General features: G+C 38.7%; 1 protein-coding gene across 5 annotated transcripts in view; it reads right to left on the bottom strand.

The window, feature by feature from the left end:
• Nucleotides 1-23,588, bottom strand: part of lrp1b (LDL receptor related protein 1B) — a 1,066,453-nt gene that overhangs the window by 326,146 nt on the left and 716,719 nt on the right. For all 5 annotated transcript variants that reach the window (XM_016994954.2, XM_062970961.1, XM_062971003.1 and 2 more), the window contains 2 exons: nucleotides 6,300-6,522; nucleotides 4,668-4,839 (listed from right to left, as the gene is read on the bottom strand). In XM_016994954.2, coding sequence (XP_016850443.2) covers nucleotides 4,668-4,839; nucleotides 6,300-6,522 — 395 coding nt within the window. The remainder of the gene's footprint in view (nucleotides 1-4,667; nucleotides 4,840-6,299; nucleotides 6,523-23,588) is intronic.

Genomic DNA, 23,588 nt, shown 5'->3' with positions numbered 1-23,588 from the left:
TGATAACGGCTGAGTTTTTCCTGTTGCTTTTCATCAATTCGACTGTCACCTGGTATGGCGACATCAATAATCCAAACTTTTTTCTTTTCCCCAACTGTGAAGTCTGGCGTGTTGTGTTCCAAAACATTGTCAGTCTGAATTCGGAAATCCTACAGTATTTTGCATGTTCATTTTCCATTACCTTTGCAGGTTTGTGATCCCATCGGTTCTTCACTGCTGGGAGGTGGTACTTGTGGCATAAGTTCCAATGAATCATTTGGGCCATATAGTTGTGCCTCTGTAGTCTGTCTGGGTGATTTTCTTACAGCAGCTGAGGATATGATCAATAGTTTTGTCAGCCTCCTTGCACAGTCTGCATTTTGGGTCACTGGATGATTTTTTAATCTTGGCCTTAATTGCATTTGTCCTGATTGCTTGCTCCTCGGCTGCAAGAATCAGGCCTTCTGTCTCCTTCTTCATTGTCCCATTCGTGAGCCATAGCCAGGTCTTCTCCTTATCAGCTTTTCCTTCAGTTTTGTCAAGGAACTTTCCATGCAATGTTTTGTTGTGCCAGCTGTCAGCTCTAGTTTGTAGTGCAGTTTTCTTGTACTGATTTATTGTCGGCTGTGCTTTGAGGAGTTTCTGATTTTTGACTTCAATCAAAACAGGTTCTTCACTTTCCTTTACATATTCTGCCAAGGCATGTTCTTCTTCCTTGACTGCTTGTTTTACTTTTTAAAGTCCTCTACCACCACATCTTCTAGGCAGATATAGCTGGTCAAAATCACTGTGAGGATGAAGTGAATGATGAATGGTCATGAGTTTTCTTGTTTTTCTGTCCAAATTGTCCAGTTCCACCCGCGTCCAATTTATAATGCCAGCAGTATATCTTATGACAGGTATGGCCCAGGTGGCCTTGATGGTGTTGCCTCCACTGAGTTTGCTTTTGAGATTTTTTTCTGATCCTTTGAGTGTATTCTTTGCTGACCACAGTTTTTACATGTTCATGTTTAATGTCCAGCTACAGTATACCCAGATATGGCTGGTGACACTTTATCGTTTGGCCAATAGGCATATTTATGCCCTCACTTTCAATGATTTTTCCCTTCTTCAGTGCCACTGTCGAACATTTTTCCAAACCAAACTCCAAGTTGATATCAGTGCTAAAGATTCGGACAGTGTTAGTCAGAGACACAATTTCAGTTTCAGTTTTCCCATACAGCTTTAGGTCATCAGATGTGAAATTTTGTGAGATTTCTTAGATATTTGATACCAAAGGTTTGTTTTTTGTAAGATTGTTGACAGAGGTTATTATTATTATTATTATTATTATTATTATTATTATTATTATTATTATGTCAGCATGGTTCACCAATTATGGTCAGGAGCTCATATGCCACCTCTAGTAGCAGTAACAACAACAGTTTAAAACTCCAGCTCCCTACACATTTGGTGCCCACTCAGGGGACCAAAACTTCACTTCTTTGGCAAGGGAGTGACCACATTCCCTTCCATACCTAACTGGCAGTGGCATAGGAATGTATGGCTACCAGCCCCCTACCCTCCCACATCCCCTTCCCTAGCTTGTTGTTGTTGTTTATTCGTTCAGTCACTTCCAACTCTTCGTGACCTTATATACCATCCCATGCCAGAGCTCCCTGTCAGCTGTTGCCACCACCAGCTCCTTCAAGGCCAATTCAGTAACCATCCATCCATCCTAGCTGTAAAGGGTTAAAGAAGTGGCTTACCAAGCATGGAGGCTTCTAAGAGCTTTGTTTTCCCTCCAAATGACAGATTTAGAAGGAAAACAAAGCCCTCAGAAGCCTCCACACTCTAAGCCATCACTTTTAATCCTTTATAGCCAGGAAAGGGGAGAGGGGAGGATGGCACTTCAATCCCTCCTCTGTGAGTTGTTTCAGTTCATGGCAGGTGATCTCAGCAGTAGTCTCCACAGACCCCACACCTCCAAAGATGTAGACCTTATAGAAAGGTCCAGATCTTTGGAAGTGTTACTTTAATCTGGAATAAATCTGGATTTTCAGGTTCATTCCAGATTAATTTGTATTATCATGAGGCGTCATATGATATGATATGATATGATATGATATGATATGATATGATATGATATGATATGATATGATATGATAATGTGCCCCCTAAACTGGGTTTTAGAACTGGCCTCGTATTAACTAAACAGACTAGATACAAGATGTTAGGAGGTTTACATGAGTTCTTGGAGACCAAACAGAATGCAGTTTAGGTCTCAACGGATACATATGTTCGCAACAAAAAAAAAATCATAAAATGAAAATGCTTGTAATCTAACTTTAGTAAAACTCAATATCTAGAATCAGGGCTGTAGCTGGAGGAGGGGGGGTAGGGGTTCACCTCCCCCCTGAATGATTTCAGGTTTTAGAAAAATGCTGGTTTACTCATGAATTTTAACTGGTTAACCAAATCCCCATGAGTGTCCACTGAAGTTTATCTGTCTTGAGTGTCCACTGAAGTGTACCGATGGAGCCTGATTTCCAAATTATTTTGTGTTATGGAACTACTCTTCATGGTTTGCTTTAAACAAGTTTCACACACACACACACACACCCATTTTGTTTTCTGGCTTTGACCCTGTCTAGAATCACTGTTGGGCCAATCTCTCCTATTCACAATAAACAACAAACCCAAGTAGGTTAATCTGGGCTAATGTTCATGCACAGCTATGTTAGTTGCATATGTGGAACTCATTCTCATTGGAATAAACTTGCATGGGGGAATAGGATGAACATTTTTATGTTAATTCTCACAATTTCGTAAGGAAATGGGCTTGATATTCATATAAATTAGCAATACTGAAGTCACCAGTTGGGCAGCTGTTCTGGAGATTATGTTTACTACTCTGCTAAGCATTAATTTGCCAAGAAATATCATATTGCCACTGTAAGCCAGCAATATTTCCATGAGTTTCCCATCTGCAAAAACTGCTGCTATGTTTCTAGTATTCTAAACACACATGGGCAGACCTTTCACTGTGTTTGGGTGTATTAATAGTATGGATTATAGTGCGAACCCCCTGGAGCATAATATGTAGCATTTAACCCAACAAATCTTAAAGCACAGGCTGGTTCATGAGGGAGAATATCAGCCTACAAATAACCTGAACTTGAACTGTGGAAGTCTTTAACGGTCATAACCAGCACTTTTAATTGTGCTCAGAAATAGATGGACAGCCAGTGGAGCCATTACAGTGAGGAAGTTGTGTTTTAGCTGTCGTCGGTTAGCAATTTTTCAAAGGCAACCCCATATAGAGTGCATTATAGTAATCCAACCAGGATGTAACTAAGGCACTGTGCCACTGTGACCAGATCTGGCTTCTTAAATAATGGATGCAGCTGGCACAAAACCTTTAAATATATAAAAGCATCCCTAGCCACCACTGAAATTTGGCCTTCCAAACTCAGCCCTGAATCCAGGAGCACACACAACCCCATCTAGCTCTGGCTGAATCCCTATCTCTGATCTGACTTTCAACTGACTGGGAGGACTTCCATCTCTTGTCTGGATTAAGTTTCAATGTGTTCACCCTCAACCAATCCATTACTGATGACAGTTACTGGTCAAGGACCAAAATAGCTTCCTTGGCTTGTGGAAAGGAGCAACAAAGTTGGGTGTTATCCACATACTGATGGCACCAAAACCCCCAAATCCATGAAACATTTTCCAGTAATTAATCTGCATGTTAAATAATACATCTGACCATACAGTACCTCTGGGGGACCACCCAGGGCAATTGTGAAGGTGTCAAGCAGGAGTCCCCAAGCACCATCTTCTGGGTTCACCCCTCCAGGAAGGAATGAAGGCACTGTAAGACACTGCCCACATGTCCTATCCAAATAATGTGACACAGGATACTATGTTGATGGTATCAAAAGCTTCCAAGATATCCAACAGAACCATCAGGGACACACTCCCCCTGTCTAGTTCCTTCTGTGTGCCATCTAACAAGGTGACCAAAGCTGTCTCTGCTCAGGAACCAGGTCTGACACCAAATTGAAATGAATCTAGACAATCCATTTAATCCAGAAACACTTTAATCTGAAAGGCTGCCACATGCTCCAGACTAAAAATGGAATGTTAGAAACTGGCTCACATTTATGCAGAATGCTGGGATCCAGGTATGGATTTTAACAGCCTCCTTCACGCAGGCTGGAACTCTGCCTTGTTTTAATGACAAAGTAACTGCTTCCTCTAGCACTCAGCAATTCCCAGTTGATTTCAATAAATATAGTTTATTTTTTGTTTTTATGTCCTTTTGGCCTCACTATCATTTTGAGAACTTGGATTCTGACAAAGTATTTGTGGTGGCAGCATTAAATATAGAAAGGCAATATACTTTGAGGAACTATAAGCCCTTATATGTAACCTTGATCATTGTTTAAAAAGTTTAGCACATGATCAAATGCATATCCTGTACTACTTTCTCCCCTCCTACCGCAGTTTGAATTAGTGGAAGACATATCAGACATGGAATTACCCTTTCCTCCCAGTTAAAAGTCAATGGGATCAATATAAATGAAAAATCAAGATAATTAGGCATGGTAGGATATACAGTTTGTGGGCTATATTAAAATAAGGTTGGAATCTCTTTCTACAATCAATAGTAACATAGTGAAAGGCTACAATGAAAGGCTTACCTGTTGGTTGGACTCTTTTATGGTAGACATGGATTTCTTGGGCATTTTCAAATCTAAGCAGCATTTGGGTATTTGAACCATTGAATCTGTTTATTTGTAACACACTAAAGTTGTCTAAGTTTGTTGCATATAAATAGTCTTCAAATACTGTTAATCCATAAAGATGTCTAACCTGAGGGGTTGAAAATATATAATTATCTTATTTTATCACAACTTGTTTGAATCAAATGGTAATGCAAGGCCACCAACAGAAATGAATAATGGGAACACATTTAGAAAATCGATCATTGCTAATGAAAAACTCATTAATAACAAACCACAAATGGATTCTGCTTTCTTTTCACTTGCACAATATAATTTTGTTTTGAATTAACTCGCTAGAAGTGTAAAGAGGTTTTGTTAATTAAAAAACCCATGACATGCCACAGAAATCATGCCAAACTCTTTCCAACTGTGAGCCATTTAAAAGATTTTGAAACACAATGAGCCAATGTCAGATAGTCATCAGAAGAAAACAATGCAAAAGCAACAGTAGTGATAGTAGTAGTTGTTGTAAGGATAAGAATCACATTTATGTTGTACTACCCTAAAATACAGAGGAATAGGGATGATATCACATTAGTGTTTCAAAGCAAAGGTACCCACTTTGCTCCTTTAGAATTCTGGGAAATGTAGTTTAGGGCAGGACGTTTGGAATTCTCAGTCATCAGCCTCCCAAAACTGCATTTCCCAGAATTCTGCAGGAGGTTGGCACACAATAAAAAAAAATCAGGTGCCTCCGCTTTTGAGCGCAGTGATATTGTCCATAGTTGTCTCACACAACAAAATCTGTGAGGTCTCAAGATCAATGTTTAGGATTCAGTCAAAAGTTCAGTGAAATCATAGCTGTGCGGTTCTTTCTAGACATTTCATATTGTAAGAGGGGGGAGCCATATCTTTGGCTTTATTGGCAAATGAAAACAATAAAATAAAAAAATCACCAAGGGAAAATCTTTAAGATAACCCTTTCTATGGTATGCCATATGCCGACTTGGTTGAGCATTTTGAAAATGACATAGTCTGGTGTGAAACAGTTTGATAAGCACTTTAAATGATTCTTCAGAATGTATAAAATACAACAATACCAGGAAAGGATCAGAAAAACAATAATGCCTCTACATGACCAATTCTTATAAACAGAACAAGTTTTCTTCTTCACATTTTAATATCAATTTCCCAAATGCTTCATTGGCCATTTGATGCTGATTTTAATATTATAAAACATTAAAGGAATTTGGATGGTTGCCATAAACCACATAGACTAATTTATTGTAAGAATATTTTCTTATTAAAAGGGCAATTGTGCCCTAGCCATGACTTGGTAAACCAATGCCAGTTTCCTCTTGGTTCATCTTTAAAAATGCTACCACAAACATACAAACAAACAAAACTCAGGCTGAAAGTACTTACATTTAATGAAAACAGGCACAAAATGAGCCAATAAAGGCTCACATGACTGTGATAATATATGAAATAAACATTCTGTAAAATCATTCAGTAAAATATACATTAGCATTAATGGCTCTCTTACACAGAAATAAACACATGCCAGTGTGTATTCAGAGCAATGCTTTAAATAAGCAAAATACTTACTAGTCGACCTTCAATTATTGTATGTCTGTTGTGTCCTTGATAGTCAACCACTCCCACAGAGTCCAGATAGACATCTACCCAATAAATATATTTATTGATCAGGTCGAGAGTAATGGCAGTGGGCTGCTCGATTTTAGATACTACTAGTCTTGTTCTGTTCATCCCATCCATGTCACATCTCTCAATTTTAGCAATATTGCCATAATCCGTAAAGAAGAGTTTTCTGTGGAAAGAAAATTAAGATGTGCATCATGCATTTTGATGGGAAGTCTATAAGTTACATCCTACGTTTAAAATCCTCTTCCTGATTTAAGTTAGTATTCATGCCTATTAACATCAAGAAAGGAACCTGTCTCAGTCCTTTGCAGGGAAAAAATAACATAAGATCCAAAAACATCACAACATAAGTTTGTGCATGCCAAATTAAAGGTGCCACAAGACACTTAATTGTTTTTAAACATTCATAACGCATAAATGAAAACATAAATAGTATTTAAACTTATAGCGTTAATAAACTAAAATAAAACTATAGTTATCTATATATATAAAATGATAAAGTTGTTTGCGCAGTGACTATAACAACAAAACTAAACATCCCAGAAATACGAAATTTGGCAACACAATGCAAAAGGCTTGCCTCCAGGTTACAACAACACAACCACAAATCCAGACCCACAAAACACAAAACCACAATCCAGACCCACAAAACTCACAACAACGCATCATGCTATAACAACACAACTAAACTCCCCAGAAATACAAAACTTGGCAACACAATGCAAAAGCCTTGCCTCCCAGTTGTAACAACACAACCACACCACAAAACCACACAGGACCCACAAAACTCACAACAACGCATCATGACTATAACAACACAACTAAACGCCCCAGAAATACGAAACTTGGCAACACAATGCAAAAGCCTTCCCTCCAGGTTGTAACAACACAACCACACCACAAAACCACAATCCGGACCCATAAAACTCACAACAACGCATCGTGACTATAACAACACAACTAAACGCCCCAGAAATACAAAACTTGCCACACAACTAAACGCCCCAGAAATACAAAACTTGACAACACAACACAAAAGCCTTTTTCCCAGTTGTAACAACACAACTACACCACAAAACCACAATCCGGACCCACAAAACTCACAACAACGCATCGTGACTATAACAACACAACTAAATGCCCCAGAAATACAAAACTTGGCAAAACAATGCAAAAGCCTTGCCTCCCAGTTGTAACAACACAACCACACCACAAAACCACACTGGACCCACAAAACTCACAACAAGGCATCATGACTATAACAACACAACTAAACGCCCCAGAAATACGAAACTTGGCAACACAACACAAAAGCATTCCCTCCTGATTGTAACAACACAACCACACCACAAAACCACAATCCGGAACCAAAAAACTCACAACTGTGCATCGTGACTATAACAACACAACTAAACGCCCCAGAAATACAAAACTTGGCACACAACTAAACGCCCCAGAAATACAAAACTTGGCAACACAACACAAAAGCCTTGCCTCTCAGTTGTAACAACACAACCACACCACAAAACCACAATCCAGACCCACAAAACTCACAACAATGCATTGTGACTATAACAAATACAAAATTTGACAACACAACTCATCCACCTCCCCAATCCCTACATTCACACTTGGCCTCCAAAAAAAACAATTACAATAATAACAATGACAACAACAACAACAACAACAACAAGAATCAACACCATCACAGGCAAGAAACAGCCAGGCACTGAGGCTGAGAGGCCAGTCAGTGCTACACTGAGCCTCCAAAAAACAATACAGTAGCATCTAACTTATCCAACCTTCATAATCACTACAACAACAATAATAATAAACACCTACACAGGCAAAACAAAAAAAAGACTATTGTACCACAATAAAAATATAAACCGCACTCAGCAGAATCAGACATTACAACTAACAACAAACCAAAGACAACAGGGATCTCAAGCAATTATCAATCAACACAAAAATTGAAGAAGGTAACAGACTTCAAATACTACTACTAATGTGAGTATAAAGAAGGTGGAGGTCACAGCATAAATACAACCTAATGTAGACTGAACAACACCACCAGACTCAGACACAGCAACGCGTGGCCGGGCACAGCTAGTTAGTTTATATAATGATTTCCCCTAAAAAGGTGTTAAGATTGCTTTAATATTACAGATATATAAAATTTCATTAATATAAATCCTAAGCTGTTTATGCAAAGTCCCCTGCCCGACTTGCTAGGCAGGGAAGTTGTGATGGCGGGTGGATCCCTCTTCCCAGGGTGCCCTACGTACTGTTCACGGGACCAGCCAAACAGCAGCGGGCAACTTGCTTCATGGTGATTGGCTGAGGCAGGCAGACCAGAAGGAAGACTCCTTCCGTCTAGTCTACCTGCTGACTATTTAAGTCAGCGTACTGCCTGCCCCAGTTCAGTTGCCTTCAAGCTTTCCGCACCCTTGGCTATTATGTTTGTGTTTTTGCTTTTTCCTCTGACACAACTTGGGCATGGTTGGCATGGGCCTTGGATCTGATTTGGGATTGTTCTCCCTCTTGGCAAGGGGTCATCCCAATTTCCTGTTTGGCAGCACAGGTTACCTGGTGAGGAGATGGATGAGAACCTGCATCACCTCCCCCCTTCCTCCTGTTGGTTGGAGGCCAGTATTTACCAGGCTTTTCTCATATATTGGTCAGATTCTGGACACAATAATTGTGTAAATAATTTTCAGTAAAACCAAGAGTAATGAAAAACAATTATGCAGCTGGAAAGGTAAATACAACCTATTGATATTTGATACAGAGTTACAATCCAGACCTCATAATTATCTCATCTAACCCAAAGCACAGTATCTCATATACAGCAAACTACAGCAAACTATTGACACATTAATCTTATCCATTTGAAAGAATGAAAAAAAATGCTAATCCTTAAAAAAAAACTCGATTGCATTTATCTCTCTCTAGATTTGACTCACTGATTCATTCAGTATAGAACTAACAGGAATCTATCAAACGGTAGCTCCAAAGCTTCTACGTCTGTTATTGGATTAGCAACCACTATGTTTAGTAAACACAAATCAATTTCAATTAACCTGACAATATTTTAACGAGATTACTTTCTCATGAGACTAAATTACATTTGCAAATAGAAGACCATCTTGCCATGGCTTTAACACTATCAAGAATAATCTGATTTCTGAGAATGAATGTTATAATATCGCTGGGAAAATCAATGAGATGATTTTCTAGACTTAGTAAAAGGGCTGTTAAATACCAGCATTAAAAAAGAATGCCTGACTTGATTAAGTGTTTTTTTTTAAAAAAAAAAAATAGCCAGATTTAGCCACTCTAAATGTTGTAGCATCCATGAAGGACAAGGACCAACTAAAGTTAAGCACTTGTAAAACCCACTGATTTCAATTAGAAATAATTAAATACACAGTTATATTCCACATCAGGTCACAAGTGCCTGAAAATTTAGGAAACAACAGTAATTTATCGCGAACTATATTTGAAACACCTCTGGGGTCTTCTAGTAGTTCATCTGGGTTTCTGCAGTTCCAAATTCACAAACACAAGAGATGTGTTCTCTCTTATTAGTGGTGACCTTCAGCACCAATCGACAGCTAGAAGGAAATGTTGGGTCCACATCCTTGGCTGGTGCCTGATAAAGGTCCAGAAAACCCTTCACATAAAACCACATAAATCAATGGCCAAGTGCCAGTGGTACACTTCTGCTGGATCCTGCTGCTATGATCAGAAACAGCTAGCTTTCTATGTATTCTGCAAAAAATCTCTGTAGCAGAATTTTTGCATCATAGAGGACTGCTGAAGGAGGAGTTAAAATTAAGTTTTATAGGCACGGCTTCCAAAGCACACTGCATAAGCCTGGGCCATGTGTTTCAAAATTGTCTACAATATACAACACTATCTCACAAGATGAACAACACCAAGGAGCAATAATTTCTCAGTCTCTTATACGTATCTTATTCCCCCAAACTGCCACTTCTTGCTTTATGTGTTAGAGAAAGTATTACATTGATCCTCTTTTTCGTTTTTTTCCCCTTTCTCTCAGCAACCCATACTGTTTCATTCTCCTTTTAATTTCAGACCCTCACAGCATTCCAAATTTACTATTGTACACATTCTTCTACCATTTTTGAATCTCTACTGTAATATTTGCTATTCTTCAGTGCAACTACTGTTTGTATATTGATTATTGTATGCTCAATAAAATTCTGTGTCTGAGTTCTCTGTTAATGTGGGTTTTTGTATATTATTTGTCTGACAGGCTATTGTCCCATGTTACAAGATCAATGTTAGGCAATGTATGCTTAGAACATGTATTTTAAATAATTGGATATTATAATCAGATTTAGCTGTTTCACAGTCATCATTAACTTTAGATTATTATGTTCCCAATCTAGATCTTTGCAAGACAACACGTTCTTATCATGGCTCTGTTATTTCTGCTCATTCATAAGAAATCCATATCAAAATGTATATATACTATGAAATTTGGATCAAACATTTTTTCACCATATGAATTCAAACTTCTACAGATAAGGTTTTACAGCATTGTGAAAATGACTGCTTACCCTATGTAACAGCATCATGTACACACATAATCTACAGTGCCTAAAATAGTCTCAACCACAATCCTTGGCCAGAACAAGTCATGATGCAGACGTTTGCATCTCACAATGATAAGGGCAGTTGTCAGATCTTTGCAGTAAACGTTGCAAAATCAGAAGTTCCTTCGCAAGAAGGAAAACATTGGAGGCCAGGATAACATGAGCAATCCAACTGAACCACACAAATGTTCATTTATATGCTTGAAAGGAGCTGATAGGAAATCCACAAACTCAGTTGAGCACATTTTCCAACTGATGTTTCACAGATGGCTTTCCTTCTATGATTATGGCAAGTGGCCATGAATTTGTTAATTTCTCAAAACAAATCTGGTTTATTACGGAGCTAATTATAATTGTTACTCTATGCACTTATCTTTTCCAAACACAGTAAGCCAATTAAACATGACATCGTGGTTCCTTAAGAACAGACTGCAGAGTAAAGAAAAAAATTATTTTAAAACCTCTGGCAGTTGCAAATAAATAAATAAATAAATAAAAATGAATCTTTGCTTTGTTCATTTGAAAAAGTACTAATTCCTTATGTATGGGAGGTATCATGCATTTCTACAGATTTGTTGTAATGCAACTTTTTGTAGCATTATTCAGTACAGGCAGTTCTCAGGTCACAAACAACTGACACTATGCATTTTTTTTCTTTTTTGGTTAGTATGGTGTGGGTTTAGAGCCAGTGTGAGATCTTTACTACTGTCTGTGGCCCAATCTACACTGCCACATAATGCAGCTTCAGAATGCTTTTTAATTGTATTGATTATACAATTAAGTGTAGACTCATATAATCCAGTTCAATTCAGGTCAATTAACATTATATGAGTCTGCACTAACCATTATAACACAGTTCAAACTGCATTATATGGCAATGTAGATAGAGTTTGCATCTTCATTAGTAAGATTTAATCTCACTTCCTGACCCCAAGACAGCAGGACGTGAGAGGAAATCTACCCCTAGGAAGGGAAATTCACTCCATTGCAAGTTATCATGGGAAGAAGGGTATCTCCACTGAAGCTTATTTCCACAACATGCCAAAATGTCCAAAATCCAATTATCACAGGGATAGGAAGTGAAGTGAAATCTTCTGAATAGGGACACAGACAGCAAAACAAATGTCACAGGTGTGTTACACTTAAAATGTATGTGTTTAAACTTACATACAAATTCAACTCAAGAACAAACTTTCAAAACCTATCTTGTTTGTAACCGCAGAAATGCCTGTACTAGATGTGTGACCAGAGCTTCAAAGAACTTTAAATTCAATACCATTTGGAAAATTGCATAATTGCCACCTCTGGTATATTGGACAACCGTGAATGGTTATATTCAATGTTCATGAGAACTGGTACAATGACTAAATGCTGTGAAAATCTATTTCACTTGGAAAAACCACTATTTCATGGTTTATAAAATCATACTTTTTGAATATTTTGGGATGGGATGAAGTTTTAGATCAGCTCATTTTTATTGGAGTTTTTCAAAATGTGAAGATTTCTTCTAATTTTAGATGAAAAGGCTTGTTTTAAAATAAATATAGCAGAAACTGAAATTGAAAGATTCGCCCAAACTGGATTTCCAGTCTCAATTTTGTTAACATCTGATGTTGAACCTCTCTGAATACTCCCCCATTACAACTCAGAAATTATTGTTATTATGTTATGTTTATTTATATCTTACTTTTTAGATACAGAGACCCAAAGCAGCTCACAACTGAAAGCATATCAATACAACTTAAAAATACAAATATTAAAACAATATTAAACAACATTGATATTAAAACAATCCAGGTTAAAACACTAAAAGCATATAAAACCACATCACAAAATCACAGCAACCCTTGATGGTCTTAAACACCTTCACCTTTAAAAGCCTGCCTGAATAAAAAGGTTTTAGCCTGCCACCAGAAGGACAGCAGGGAGGGGACCATTCTGGCTTCCCTGGAAAGGAGTTTTAGAGTCAAGGGGCAGCCACCAAAAAGAAGACCCGCTCTCTCGTTCCCACCAAGTGAGCTTGAGATGGAGGTTGGACTGAGAGAAGAGCCTCTCCTGAAGATCTCAGGGCCCAGGCAGGTTCGTAAAAGATGATGGGGCCGGACAAATGGCCTGGACCTGGACTGTCTAAGGCTCTAAAGGTCATAGCCAGCACTTTGAATTGTGCCTGCAAACAGACTGGCAGCCAGTGGAGCTGCTTCAACGGGCGGTTGTCTGCTTCCTGCAGCCAGTGCCAGTTTGCAACCTGGCTGTAGCTCTTTGGACTAGCAGAAGTTTCTGAGCACCCTTCAGAAACAGCCCCACATAGAGTGTATTACAGTAATCCAGATGGGATGTAACTAAGGCATGTACCACCATGGCCAGATCTGGATTCTCAAGGAATGGGCACAGTTGGCAGACAAATTTTAATTGTGCAAAGGCCCTCCTGGCTATAGCCAATACCTGGGCCTCCAGGTTCAGTGCTGAGTCCAAGATGACACCCAAACTGTGGACCTGTGTCTTCAGGGGGAGTGTGACACCATCCAGCACAGGCTAGATGTCTAGTCTCTGATCTACCTTACAACTGACCAGGAGTACCTCTGTCTTGTCTGGATTAAGTTTCAATTTCTTTGCTCTAATCCAGTCAATTACTGATGACAGACACTGGTTTAGGGTCAGGACAGCTTCCTTGGTTTTAAGTGGAAAGGAATAGTAAAGCTGGGTGTTATCAGCATATACATTGGCTGATAATTATCCATTACAAGGAGGTTCAGGAATGGCTTTTTAAATATAAGTCTCACAACTGCCTCTTTTAGGCAAGTTGGAACTTTGTCTTTTTCCAAGGAGGCACTGACCATCGCCTTCAACCACTTTGCCAGTGCCCCTCTGGCCTGTTTTAATTGCAGTATATTGTCAAGATCAGTCTTTTCTTCCCCAAATCCTGTCTGTCTGCCATTAAGAAATAAACAACTATCCAAGTTGTACAATTGCCTGCTAAAATTACACACGTATTACAAATATGTCAAGAAATTGCTGTCTTTTTCTGATATAACACTATCACTTATATAGCAGCCATTGAATGTGACTAGTGCCAATGGGGAAAAAAATCTTTTCAGTATTTTTTAAAGAACATGCCAAAATGTCTATCGTGATGACACTCCACCCCCATCCCATTTGGTACATATAGGATTTAAGATTTTAAAATGTAAAAGGAAAGGGAATTTAAATATTACACTTCATATCTATAAACTCTGTTATATAGATATTTTATACAGGAAAAAGAAATACATTCCTGATGGGCTGAGCCAGAAAAGTCATGCTCTTTTTTCACATGAAACATTAGGCCTACAACGTCATGAAAAAGTTGTAATGCTAAAGTTCTAATTAATACTTTCCATATAAATAGATGAGGTACAAAACTGACCTTTAATAAAAATTTTGAAGAAATGCTCCAAGGTACTTAATCTTATTTCAACACTAGATTCAACACCTGGGATAGTTGTAATGTTGGAACTAAACCTCAGAAAAACTCAGAGGATTTATTTTATTTATTTATTTACAGTATTTATATTCCGCCCTTCTCACCCCGAAGGGGACTCAAGGCAGATTACAATGCACATATATGGCAAACATTCAATGCCATCAGACAAACAACATACAGTATAGATACACACAGAGGCACATTAACATTTCCAGCTTCCTGAGGGTATGCTCGATTCCGGCCACAGGGGGAGCTGTTGCTTCACTGTTCACTAGTGACACCGAGTGCTGTACTTCCTCATTCTTTTCTCTTGAAGGTGATTTTATACAGTATTTTAAAATGAATTTGTACATGAATCAAAGTACATTGGACTGCCAGAAAACAAATCTACCCCTATCTCAGCCACCCACATGGACAATTTTGAATTTTGGAATATTTAAGATTTTTGAAATCCAAATAAGGGATACTCAATATGTACCAGTGATTACGAAATTTCATATTAAATGCCATTCGGGGAGAAGACCTTTATAAAGGCAAATCTACTTAGCTTAGTTTAGCAGTATGCTGGCATTTGATAAAGCTGTCACAACAAAATAAAGGAACACATCCTGCTGCAGTCAGGTCATCTGTGTCAGGTTAAAGAAGCCATAGTGCCACTTGTGCTCGACTTGGTTACACTCCCCCTGAGGACACAGGTCCGCAGCTTGGGGGTCCTCCTGGACTCAGCGTTGACACTTGATTCTCAGGTGTCGGCGGTGGCCAGGAGGGCCTTTGCACAGTTAAAGCTTGTGCGCCAGCTGTGACCATTTCTTGAGAAGCCTGACTTGCCCATGGTGGTCCATGCCTTGGTTACATCTAGACTGGACTACTGTAATGCACTCTACATGGGGCTGCCCTTGAAGACGGCCTGGAAATTCCAACTAGTCCAAAGATTCGCAGCCAGGCTCTTGATTGGAGCTAGTTATAGGGATCAGACAACTCCCCTACTAAAAAGGTTTCACTGGCTGCCAAAGAGCTTCTGGGCCCAATTCAAAGTGTAGGTCATGACCTATAAAGCCCTAAACAGTTTGGGCCCCACCTATCTTTGTGATCACATCTTTCTCTATATTCCGGCACAGACCCTTAGATCTTCCAGGGAGGTCCTCCTCTTGCTCCCACCACTGTCCCAGATACAGTTGGTGGGGACAAGGGAGAGGGCCTTCTTGGTGATGGCCCTCCATCTCTGGAACACCCTCCCCAAAGATATAAGGCAAGCCCCATCAGTAGCATCCTTCTGTAGGGACCTGAAAACCTGGTGGTTTCAACAGGCTTTTGGAAATGACTAACCTGAAACCCTAGATGCCGCATGGCCACCATACGGTTCCTGTTCTGTGCTTGGCCCATTTCCTTCGATTTTGTTTATGGGTGCTAGTTTAACTAGTTCAACCCTTGTTAGCTACTCAGCAGGTCTGAAGTGGTGTAATCCTGGCCTATGTCCCCTGCTTTCCATTCACACTTCACCCCTGGCTTTATGTTATTTTTACTGTTTGGCTCTTACCCTAGCTCTTACAGCTATCTTGTTCTTTTCAGAAATGTAGCCATTGATTTTTAAATCACACAATGGAGTAATCTGAAACTGTTTTTATACCTAAAGAACACCCCCCCCCTCCAATTGGCTGACCTATAGGTGTCACCACTGGCCATAGTTCCAACGAAGGCACCAGGAGAATACAGGTTGATCCACCACTTATCATATCATAAGGGCGACTCTGTTAATGGTGCCATTCCTTTGGAGCGTTACATTGTGCATTACACCTCTATTGATAGGGTGGTAAATGTTGTCCATAGTAAGGGTTTTGGCACAGAAGTGGTGAAATGTAACAAAGTCAGTCTTTTTAAATGTAGTATTTAAATGTAGTATTCATGCGGCCCGCTCGTGTTATATTGCTGTTTTGATCTTATGTTGTACTGTTTATTTTATGTAATGTATTATTTAATTGTATTATGTTATGGTTTATTGTATTGTCTTGGGCATGGCCCCATGTAAGCCGCCCCGAGTCCCCATTGGGGAGATGGTGGCGGGGTATAAATAAAGTTTTATTATTATTATTATTATTTTGCCTGCTCTTTGTTCACCGCAAGGATTTTTATCTCCTGGGTTTTTCTTTCAAGGGCACCATTTACATGGACCAGGTCTTATCTATGGGATGCTCTGTATCATGCAGAGCCTTCGAAAAATTTAGCACTTTTTTAGAATGGGCTATCTGTTTCTTAGTCAAACAATCCAGTGTTGTACACTGCATTAATGTTTTTTTTTTTTTTTTAAATGCATTGGCAGGGCAGGCACGGGTCAGTGCACTGGTTTAATACAGCTATTCTTGCATCTGACTGATTTCTTGGGAGTGCCTCTGGCCCATGAAAAGACAGAAGGCCCCACTACCAGATTAGTCTTTTGGAGCATCAAATTTAATGCCTTGCAACAATTCTCACTCCTGCCTGTACAAAATTTATAAGATTTCATAATTGGGATTAACCAGTTTCTCCTTAGACACAAAATGATACAAACCCTAAGGATCCCATTGACCTGATATACTGTTTAAATATGTCATTTTCTAAGAATTGTAATTAGCTTGAAATATTCCTGGCGTAACATAGCTATGTCTTCAAGAGTTTCTCAAAATTATGAATAAAAGAGGGAAAGAGACATACTACATTTCTTTGTAAAAAAAAAACCCCTGAAATGTATGTATTTAAATTAATGTAATACATATATTTTTCAGGGGAAATTTCAATTAATAAAGCCAGACTTTGCCTCAGACTCAGAGCCTTATAAAATTTAGATTTTTTAATTAAAATATTTTTTTATTCTTTTGATAATTTTTAGACTAGACTTCCTGGAACCAAGTGCCTACAGGCCCATATGCTACCACATTGCAGATTCTTGATGTTATGGCCAGTTATATCCCACATTTTTCTGGTTTTGTCATTCCTGGTGGAATTGCTGCAGGTGCAAGGATTTACTGAGTAAAATGAAAGGAACATAATTATTTTTCCCAAATACACTGAGTAAAAATAAGATGTAATATACACTTATTGTAATTTCAAAGTTCTCACGAGCAAATATTCTGTTTGTGTTTAGCTATAAACTAATCAGGAAATATAGTGTTATAATTCATACTCTTCCTTGCTGATCAGTAAGTCTTCCTCCCTGATATTTCTGCTCATGTCTCAGCAACACAATAAACATTCATGCCTGGGGATGGGGGGGGGGGGGAGGAGGAGGTGGGGAATAGCAGAAACCAAATGATCTCATTTATATTTGGGAAAGAGTGACATTTCAACAGTCAATCTGACAGGTCTTGTTAGGAAACTTTGACAGAAAATGCAATAACGCCTGCATGATTCAAAATGATTGTTAAGGCTTAAACTGTTTCACTTCAAAATGCATTCAGCACACACCAGAGCTGATGAACTGACACCAAATGTATTCTGAAGCTCCTTATTTAGCCATGGAACAAAGGCAATGCATGGCAATAGTCACTCTTACCACTTTCAGCCACAAGTTCATTTGAGTATGGTGGAGGATGAGCAAGTTTAAATTACATTTCATGCCATTTTCACCTCACCTCCTGAGATTCTGTGCAGTGTCAGACATTACACTGAGTGGTATGTACATATATGTTAATTCCCAGCAAGATGTGAAGTAGCCAGTATCATACAATTTTAGCCAACTGCTTTCTAATTTATATTCCAATCTCTCTTGAGACCTAAATACTTGTGGATGTTTTGACTGAATGGAGTGAGTAATCAATAATTATAGTTAGTCATAATGTCCTTAATGCATTCCATCTGAGGAGAAGCATTAATTTTCCATCAAAGTGTCAAATGTTGTGGTTAGGTAGTGTTCATTATTATGAAACAGTCAAAGATGAGTGATTTTAGGTAATTTTATACCTAGAATTGCTACTTAGTCATGATTTTGCCCCTATTAGCAAGATTGTACTTTCCCCCTTTCTAGCCTACTTTATTGGGAACTAACTTTATGGGGAAAAGGACATTCAATATACTATCTCAGTATGGGTAAATGACATTTCTATCAGTTTTGGGGTAGGGTCAGACCATGGGATGTTACTTAGTTAAGTATCCAGAGGTCAATAAACACAATGAACAATGCAAGAAGTAACAGCAAGAAACTCCTACTTTAGCATGATATCCAGTAATAGGGCAAATAACAAAACACCCTTTAATAAAAGGAAAAAAAGATAGCATTTAAAATCCAACTTGGCCTTTTACAGGACAAAAGATCACTATGGAAATCTTATCCCTGTGTCTGTAGAAAATCCCCATAGTAATATTGTTTCCCTCTCCTCTGATATTTGTCCAACACTTTCAACAACTCTTACAAGTTGTATATCATGGATCTTGTTCCTGACACACACATCCTTTATATATAATACACTTCCTCGGGCTATTTCTTTTTATTCTGGTAAGTACTCCCAAAGCAATTGCATGGGCCCTTGGTATAAATTCTGACATTTAATCTAAGTAGACAAAGCAATTCTGCAAATATTGGAGAAGTTCAGGATTATCTTCTCTCGTTTTAATCCATGAGGATTTCAAGTCGCACTGGAAGGAAATATCCACAAAACTCGTATTGTTTTAGGTACTTTTAACCCTCCATTATGTAAACTGTACCCAACATTGTCAATTTTGGGGGAGCCAAATAGAGTCACCTTAGGCATTCATTTTTCTAGAATCATAGTGGCAACCTACAGGCTAAAGGTTTCATCTGCCATTACTAATCCTCTAAAATCAGAATCCGTTCACTGTCCGAAGTCTTTATTTTTGATAGCTTTGGGGTATTCCTTCCTTATTTCTTTCTAAAAGCCACAAATCCTGATACCTTGCCTCTTGACAACAGAATAGTATCATTAATAGGGCTTTTCTACATCTCTGAAACAAATGGGGGAAAATACGTTGGTTGCTATGATTTTTACTTTATTATTTTTATTGCTCTTCCACAATTCAACATTACTAAGCATCTTGCTGTGAATGAATAAAAATAGAAGTCTTGTTTTGAAGAGGAAAAGTTAAATTTCATCAGATATATAACAAGAATGAGTCATCCGTTTAATTATGCAACAGGAAAGTGCAAATTATCTTATCCTGGCATAACACTTGAAATGATCTGGGGGCTATATAGATATATTCAGGTAATCAGAAGCTTGGGAAAACAGCAGTTCTCTGGAGTCTCTTAATGGCATAAGAATGATCAGATTATATTCATACAACAATTATTTCCACAATGATGTTTATTCTGTTCAATCATAGTGCCTAGTACAAGGCCTTCTAAAAGCACTTTAAATCTGCACTTGAAATGCACAGATATTAATTGCAAAAGGAATAAGGTGAGCATACAGATTGGACAACTTTCAGCTGTGGTGGCTCATAAGCAATAATACAGAGAGCAGCAACGATTTATCACCTTACTTTTACCCCATGAAATCTAAAGTTTGTTCCACACAGACATTATAATGCAGTTAAAAGCTGTTTGGAGTTTGGGCCATCCACAAAATGTACACCCACAATGTGCTCAGCAGCCTGCATCCATCCGGAAACAATATATTTAATAATCTCATTTTAAATTCTAGAATAAGCCATAAAATCTCCTGTAGCTGATCAGGGTATGTGCCATGCAGAGCTGGAAGACGAGACCGAGAACTGCAGAGCACTCATTAGGACAGGGCTAATACTGAAGCATTTGAAAAATCTGGAAACATAGCTGGCTGGATAGTAAATATAAACAAGCACTCGTTGACAGAGGAAATCACAGCATTCCCATGGGAACATTCACTTTCTGCTTCCTTGCTTCTATTGTTCTGTGCCCTGATTTGGTCTAGCATCTATCCCAATCAGAAATGGTGATGCCCATCAGTGCTGGGGATGCTGATTCCTACCAGTGTATCCTGCCAGACGAGGTCAGAATTTTTTTTCCTGGGTTCAGATCAATCCACAATCAGTGAATCTTTGTGGTTGCTATTCCAGCCTCCAACTGGTTTCTGGCCACTCTCATTGTGTTAACCACACCACTGCTGGGACCTCACTCTGTGAAGACTGTGTGTTGACCGGCCGTGCACCGACCTCCACACATTAAAAAAAATAACGCACAGGTGTCTTCCAAAAAAATTAAAAACAATCCGAACTCAAGAATGGGAAATGTAATGTTGGTGGGTAGGAAAAGAGATTTAAAGATGGGCTTAAAGCCAACCTTAAAAACTGTGGCATAGACACTGAGAATTGGGAAGCCCTGGCCCTTGAGCGCTCTAATTGGAGGTCAGCTGTGACCAGCAGTGCTGCGGAGTTCAAAGAGGCACGAATGGAGGGCTTAAGGGAGAAACGTGCCAAGAGGAAGGCCTGTCAAGCCAACCCTGACCAGGACCGCCTTCCACCTGGAAACCGATGTCCTCACTGTGGTAGAACATGCAGATCAAGAATGGGTCTCTTCAGCCACCTACGGACACACTCCCAAGACAACTGTGATGTCTCATGGGCCTTGTAGTCCCGTTCCTAGTACTATTGTGACAGACGAAGAGGAAAACATGGGATTTACACCGTTTCAGCCAGAAACGGAGCCCCTGCACCTGCAGGATGTTTGCCCTCAAGAAGTTAGCCAAACAAGCCTTGGGCAGAATTCTCCCCCGTTTTCTCGAAATGACAATTATAATAAAGATAGAGGCGCTAGGGAGGCGAATCGCCGGAGCGCCAGAATCGCAGCCAAACAATTAGCTGATTAGGTCTGCTTCCCTTGGGAAATTCTAAGGAGTCATGCATCTGGACAGAGTTGAGTTTCACTTCTAGTTCTCCAGGGAAAATGTTATTCTGGCGGGAAGCGAGACCCTATTTAGGTGTTTTCCCGCGAAGGAAACCTTGCGGAGTCAACTCGTCAGCTTGTGGAGTGAGATCGTGTGTGGACTTTGTAATCCCAGCTCCTCGTTCCCGGACCAAGTTTCAAGCCGCCTTGTTTCACGGACCTTGCCACGAACCCTGTTCTTGTTCCTTGTTGCCTCGTATCAAGTTTTGCTTAGCCAAGTATCTAGTTGTTTTCCAGCCTTGTTGTCGAGCCTCCATGGACTAAAAGACCTTGTCATCTCCCCACACTTTGCTTGGCAAAGTGTGTGTTTCGGTTATTGGATTATAACTTTGGACTCTAATATCACATATTGGACATTGTTTTCCTGGACTATATTTGACCTTTCCTGAAAGGTCTACTTCTGAACTATATTCTTCACTTGTTTTTATTGACTTTATATATTTCCTTAATAAAGATATTAGATAGATTCTGGTCTCTGCGCATGGTTATTGGTGCTCCGCAGCCTGGGTCCTGACAACAACAGAAATGGAAGACAATCGTCCTCGAACTACGAGGGATCGCCTAAGTAAGTAAGTAATTTTTCTTGGTTCCTGCCACAGCCAACTAGTTGGTTTTAATCCCCATCTTGACATAGTTTGAATATCACTGTATAAACATCCTAAGTCTGTGTGCCAGGTACTGTTTCTGATTACTCCACCTCCTTGGGAAGGGGATGTGTACTATTGGCTACTTTTACCTTACCTTGAAGGAGGCAATCAATAGGGTACTGCTGTATACATCTGATGACCAATGCTTTTGCATGACTCCCTTCTCCCCAATGGTTCAGAGAACATTTTTGTGGCAAAGAATGTTTCTTTTATTGTTCCTTTTCTTTTTTATATTTATGTTCAGGACACTTTTTAAGATATTCCAGTTTAACCTACTGATGGAATTCACTTTCATTGCCCCACTGCAGTTTTGTTAGTACCAATTTGAATGCTTCAGGGCTGTTTGGGGGCTTGCCCTAATTGCTTTAGTGAATGCTTTCCTGACCGTGTACTGCCTTGGGCTACTCTGCTGTCACTGTGGCAGGGTTCAGTATGGGATTTTGAGCCTGGAGGCTTCTGCATATCACAGAGGGCTTTTGAACCTCCCCTGGTATCTTTGGGATTTTCTTCTGCACCTCATTATAAAGCCTGCACTGTGGTTTTACTCTTTTACTCTTAGCTTGGAACCAGCTTTCAAACCACTTCATTTTAATTGTCTTCTCCCTGTTGATCCTTCCTTTCCTTAAACTGTTGCAAACAATGGACTATTCCCTCATGCCAGACTCTTTGTTACAAGCAATTGATTCCTGTTTGTTGCCAAAGGAAATGAGGAGGAATAACTTAAATATTCCCTACTTCCAAAGGGGGGATGAATGATAAGGATTAAGTTCCCAGTTATTTCTCCTTACATGGTGTGTCTTCATTTTTTTTCTTGCATTACACAACTGGCTATATTTTCTCAATAAATTGCACTTGCACAAATAACAACAACAACAACAACAACTTTATTTATATTCCACCCTATCCCCTTGGAGGAAGGTAGATTCCAAACATAAAAGGCAAACATTCAATGCCTGAACACAACAATACACCCATAATAATGAAAATTTACAACCCTACATATAGAAACAAATAATGACTTAACAACTAAAATTAAATTAAAATGCAACCTGTTATAGCAAATATAAAACAAAACACCAAACATCAAACAGAAGCATTCTTGAATATCGTTGTTTTAAATTCATTTGTTGATTGTTAATGAATAGGGTCAAATTTTGTGTCAATTCAAAAGTGTTTAAAAAAATTTTTTGTGCAGATTAAGAACAATCCATCTGTGGGAATCACACAGATAATTAAGAGGAATACCTCTTTGCATCATCCAGTTCTCATGTAACTTGAGCAATTGTATAATTGTATAATATTTAACTCAGTATGCTTGTATATTCAAATATAGAAGTAAATATTAACATAATAATAATAATAATAATAATAATAATAATAATAATAATAAAAACTTTATTTATATTCCACCCTATCTCCACAAGGGAACTCAGGGTGGATTCCAACATACAATGGCAGACATTCACTGCTTCCATAAAACAAATACCGACATAAAATCCCAGAAAAAACCCCACATATGAAAACAATATTAAAATCGAACATCAAATTAAACCAAACATCAATAAATTAAACATAATATCAATAAATCAAACCAAATATTATCAAAGAAAAAAAATATAATGACATAAAATCTAAACAAACATCCACATT

The sequence above is a fragment of the Anolis carolinensis genome, chromosome 1, assembly GCF_035594765.1.
Source record: "Anolis carolinensis isolate JA03-04 chromosome 1, rAnoCar3.1.pri, whole genome shotgun sequence".
Taxonomy (NCBI): domain Eukaryota; kingdom Metazoa; phylum Chordata; class Lepidosauria; order Squamata; family Dactyloidae; genus Anolis; species Anolis carolinensis.
This window is presented reverse-complemented; position numbering and strand designations above follow the sequence as displayed.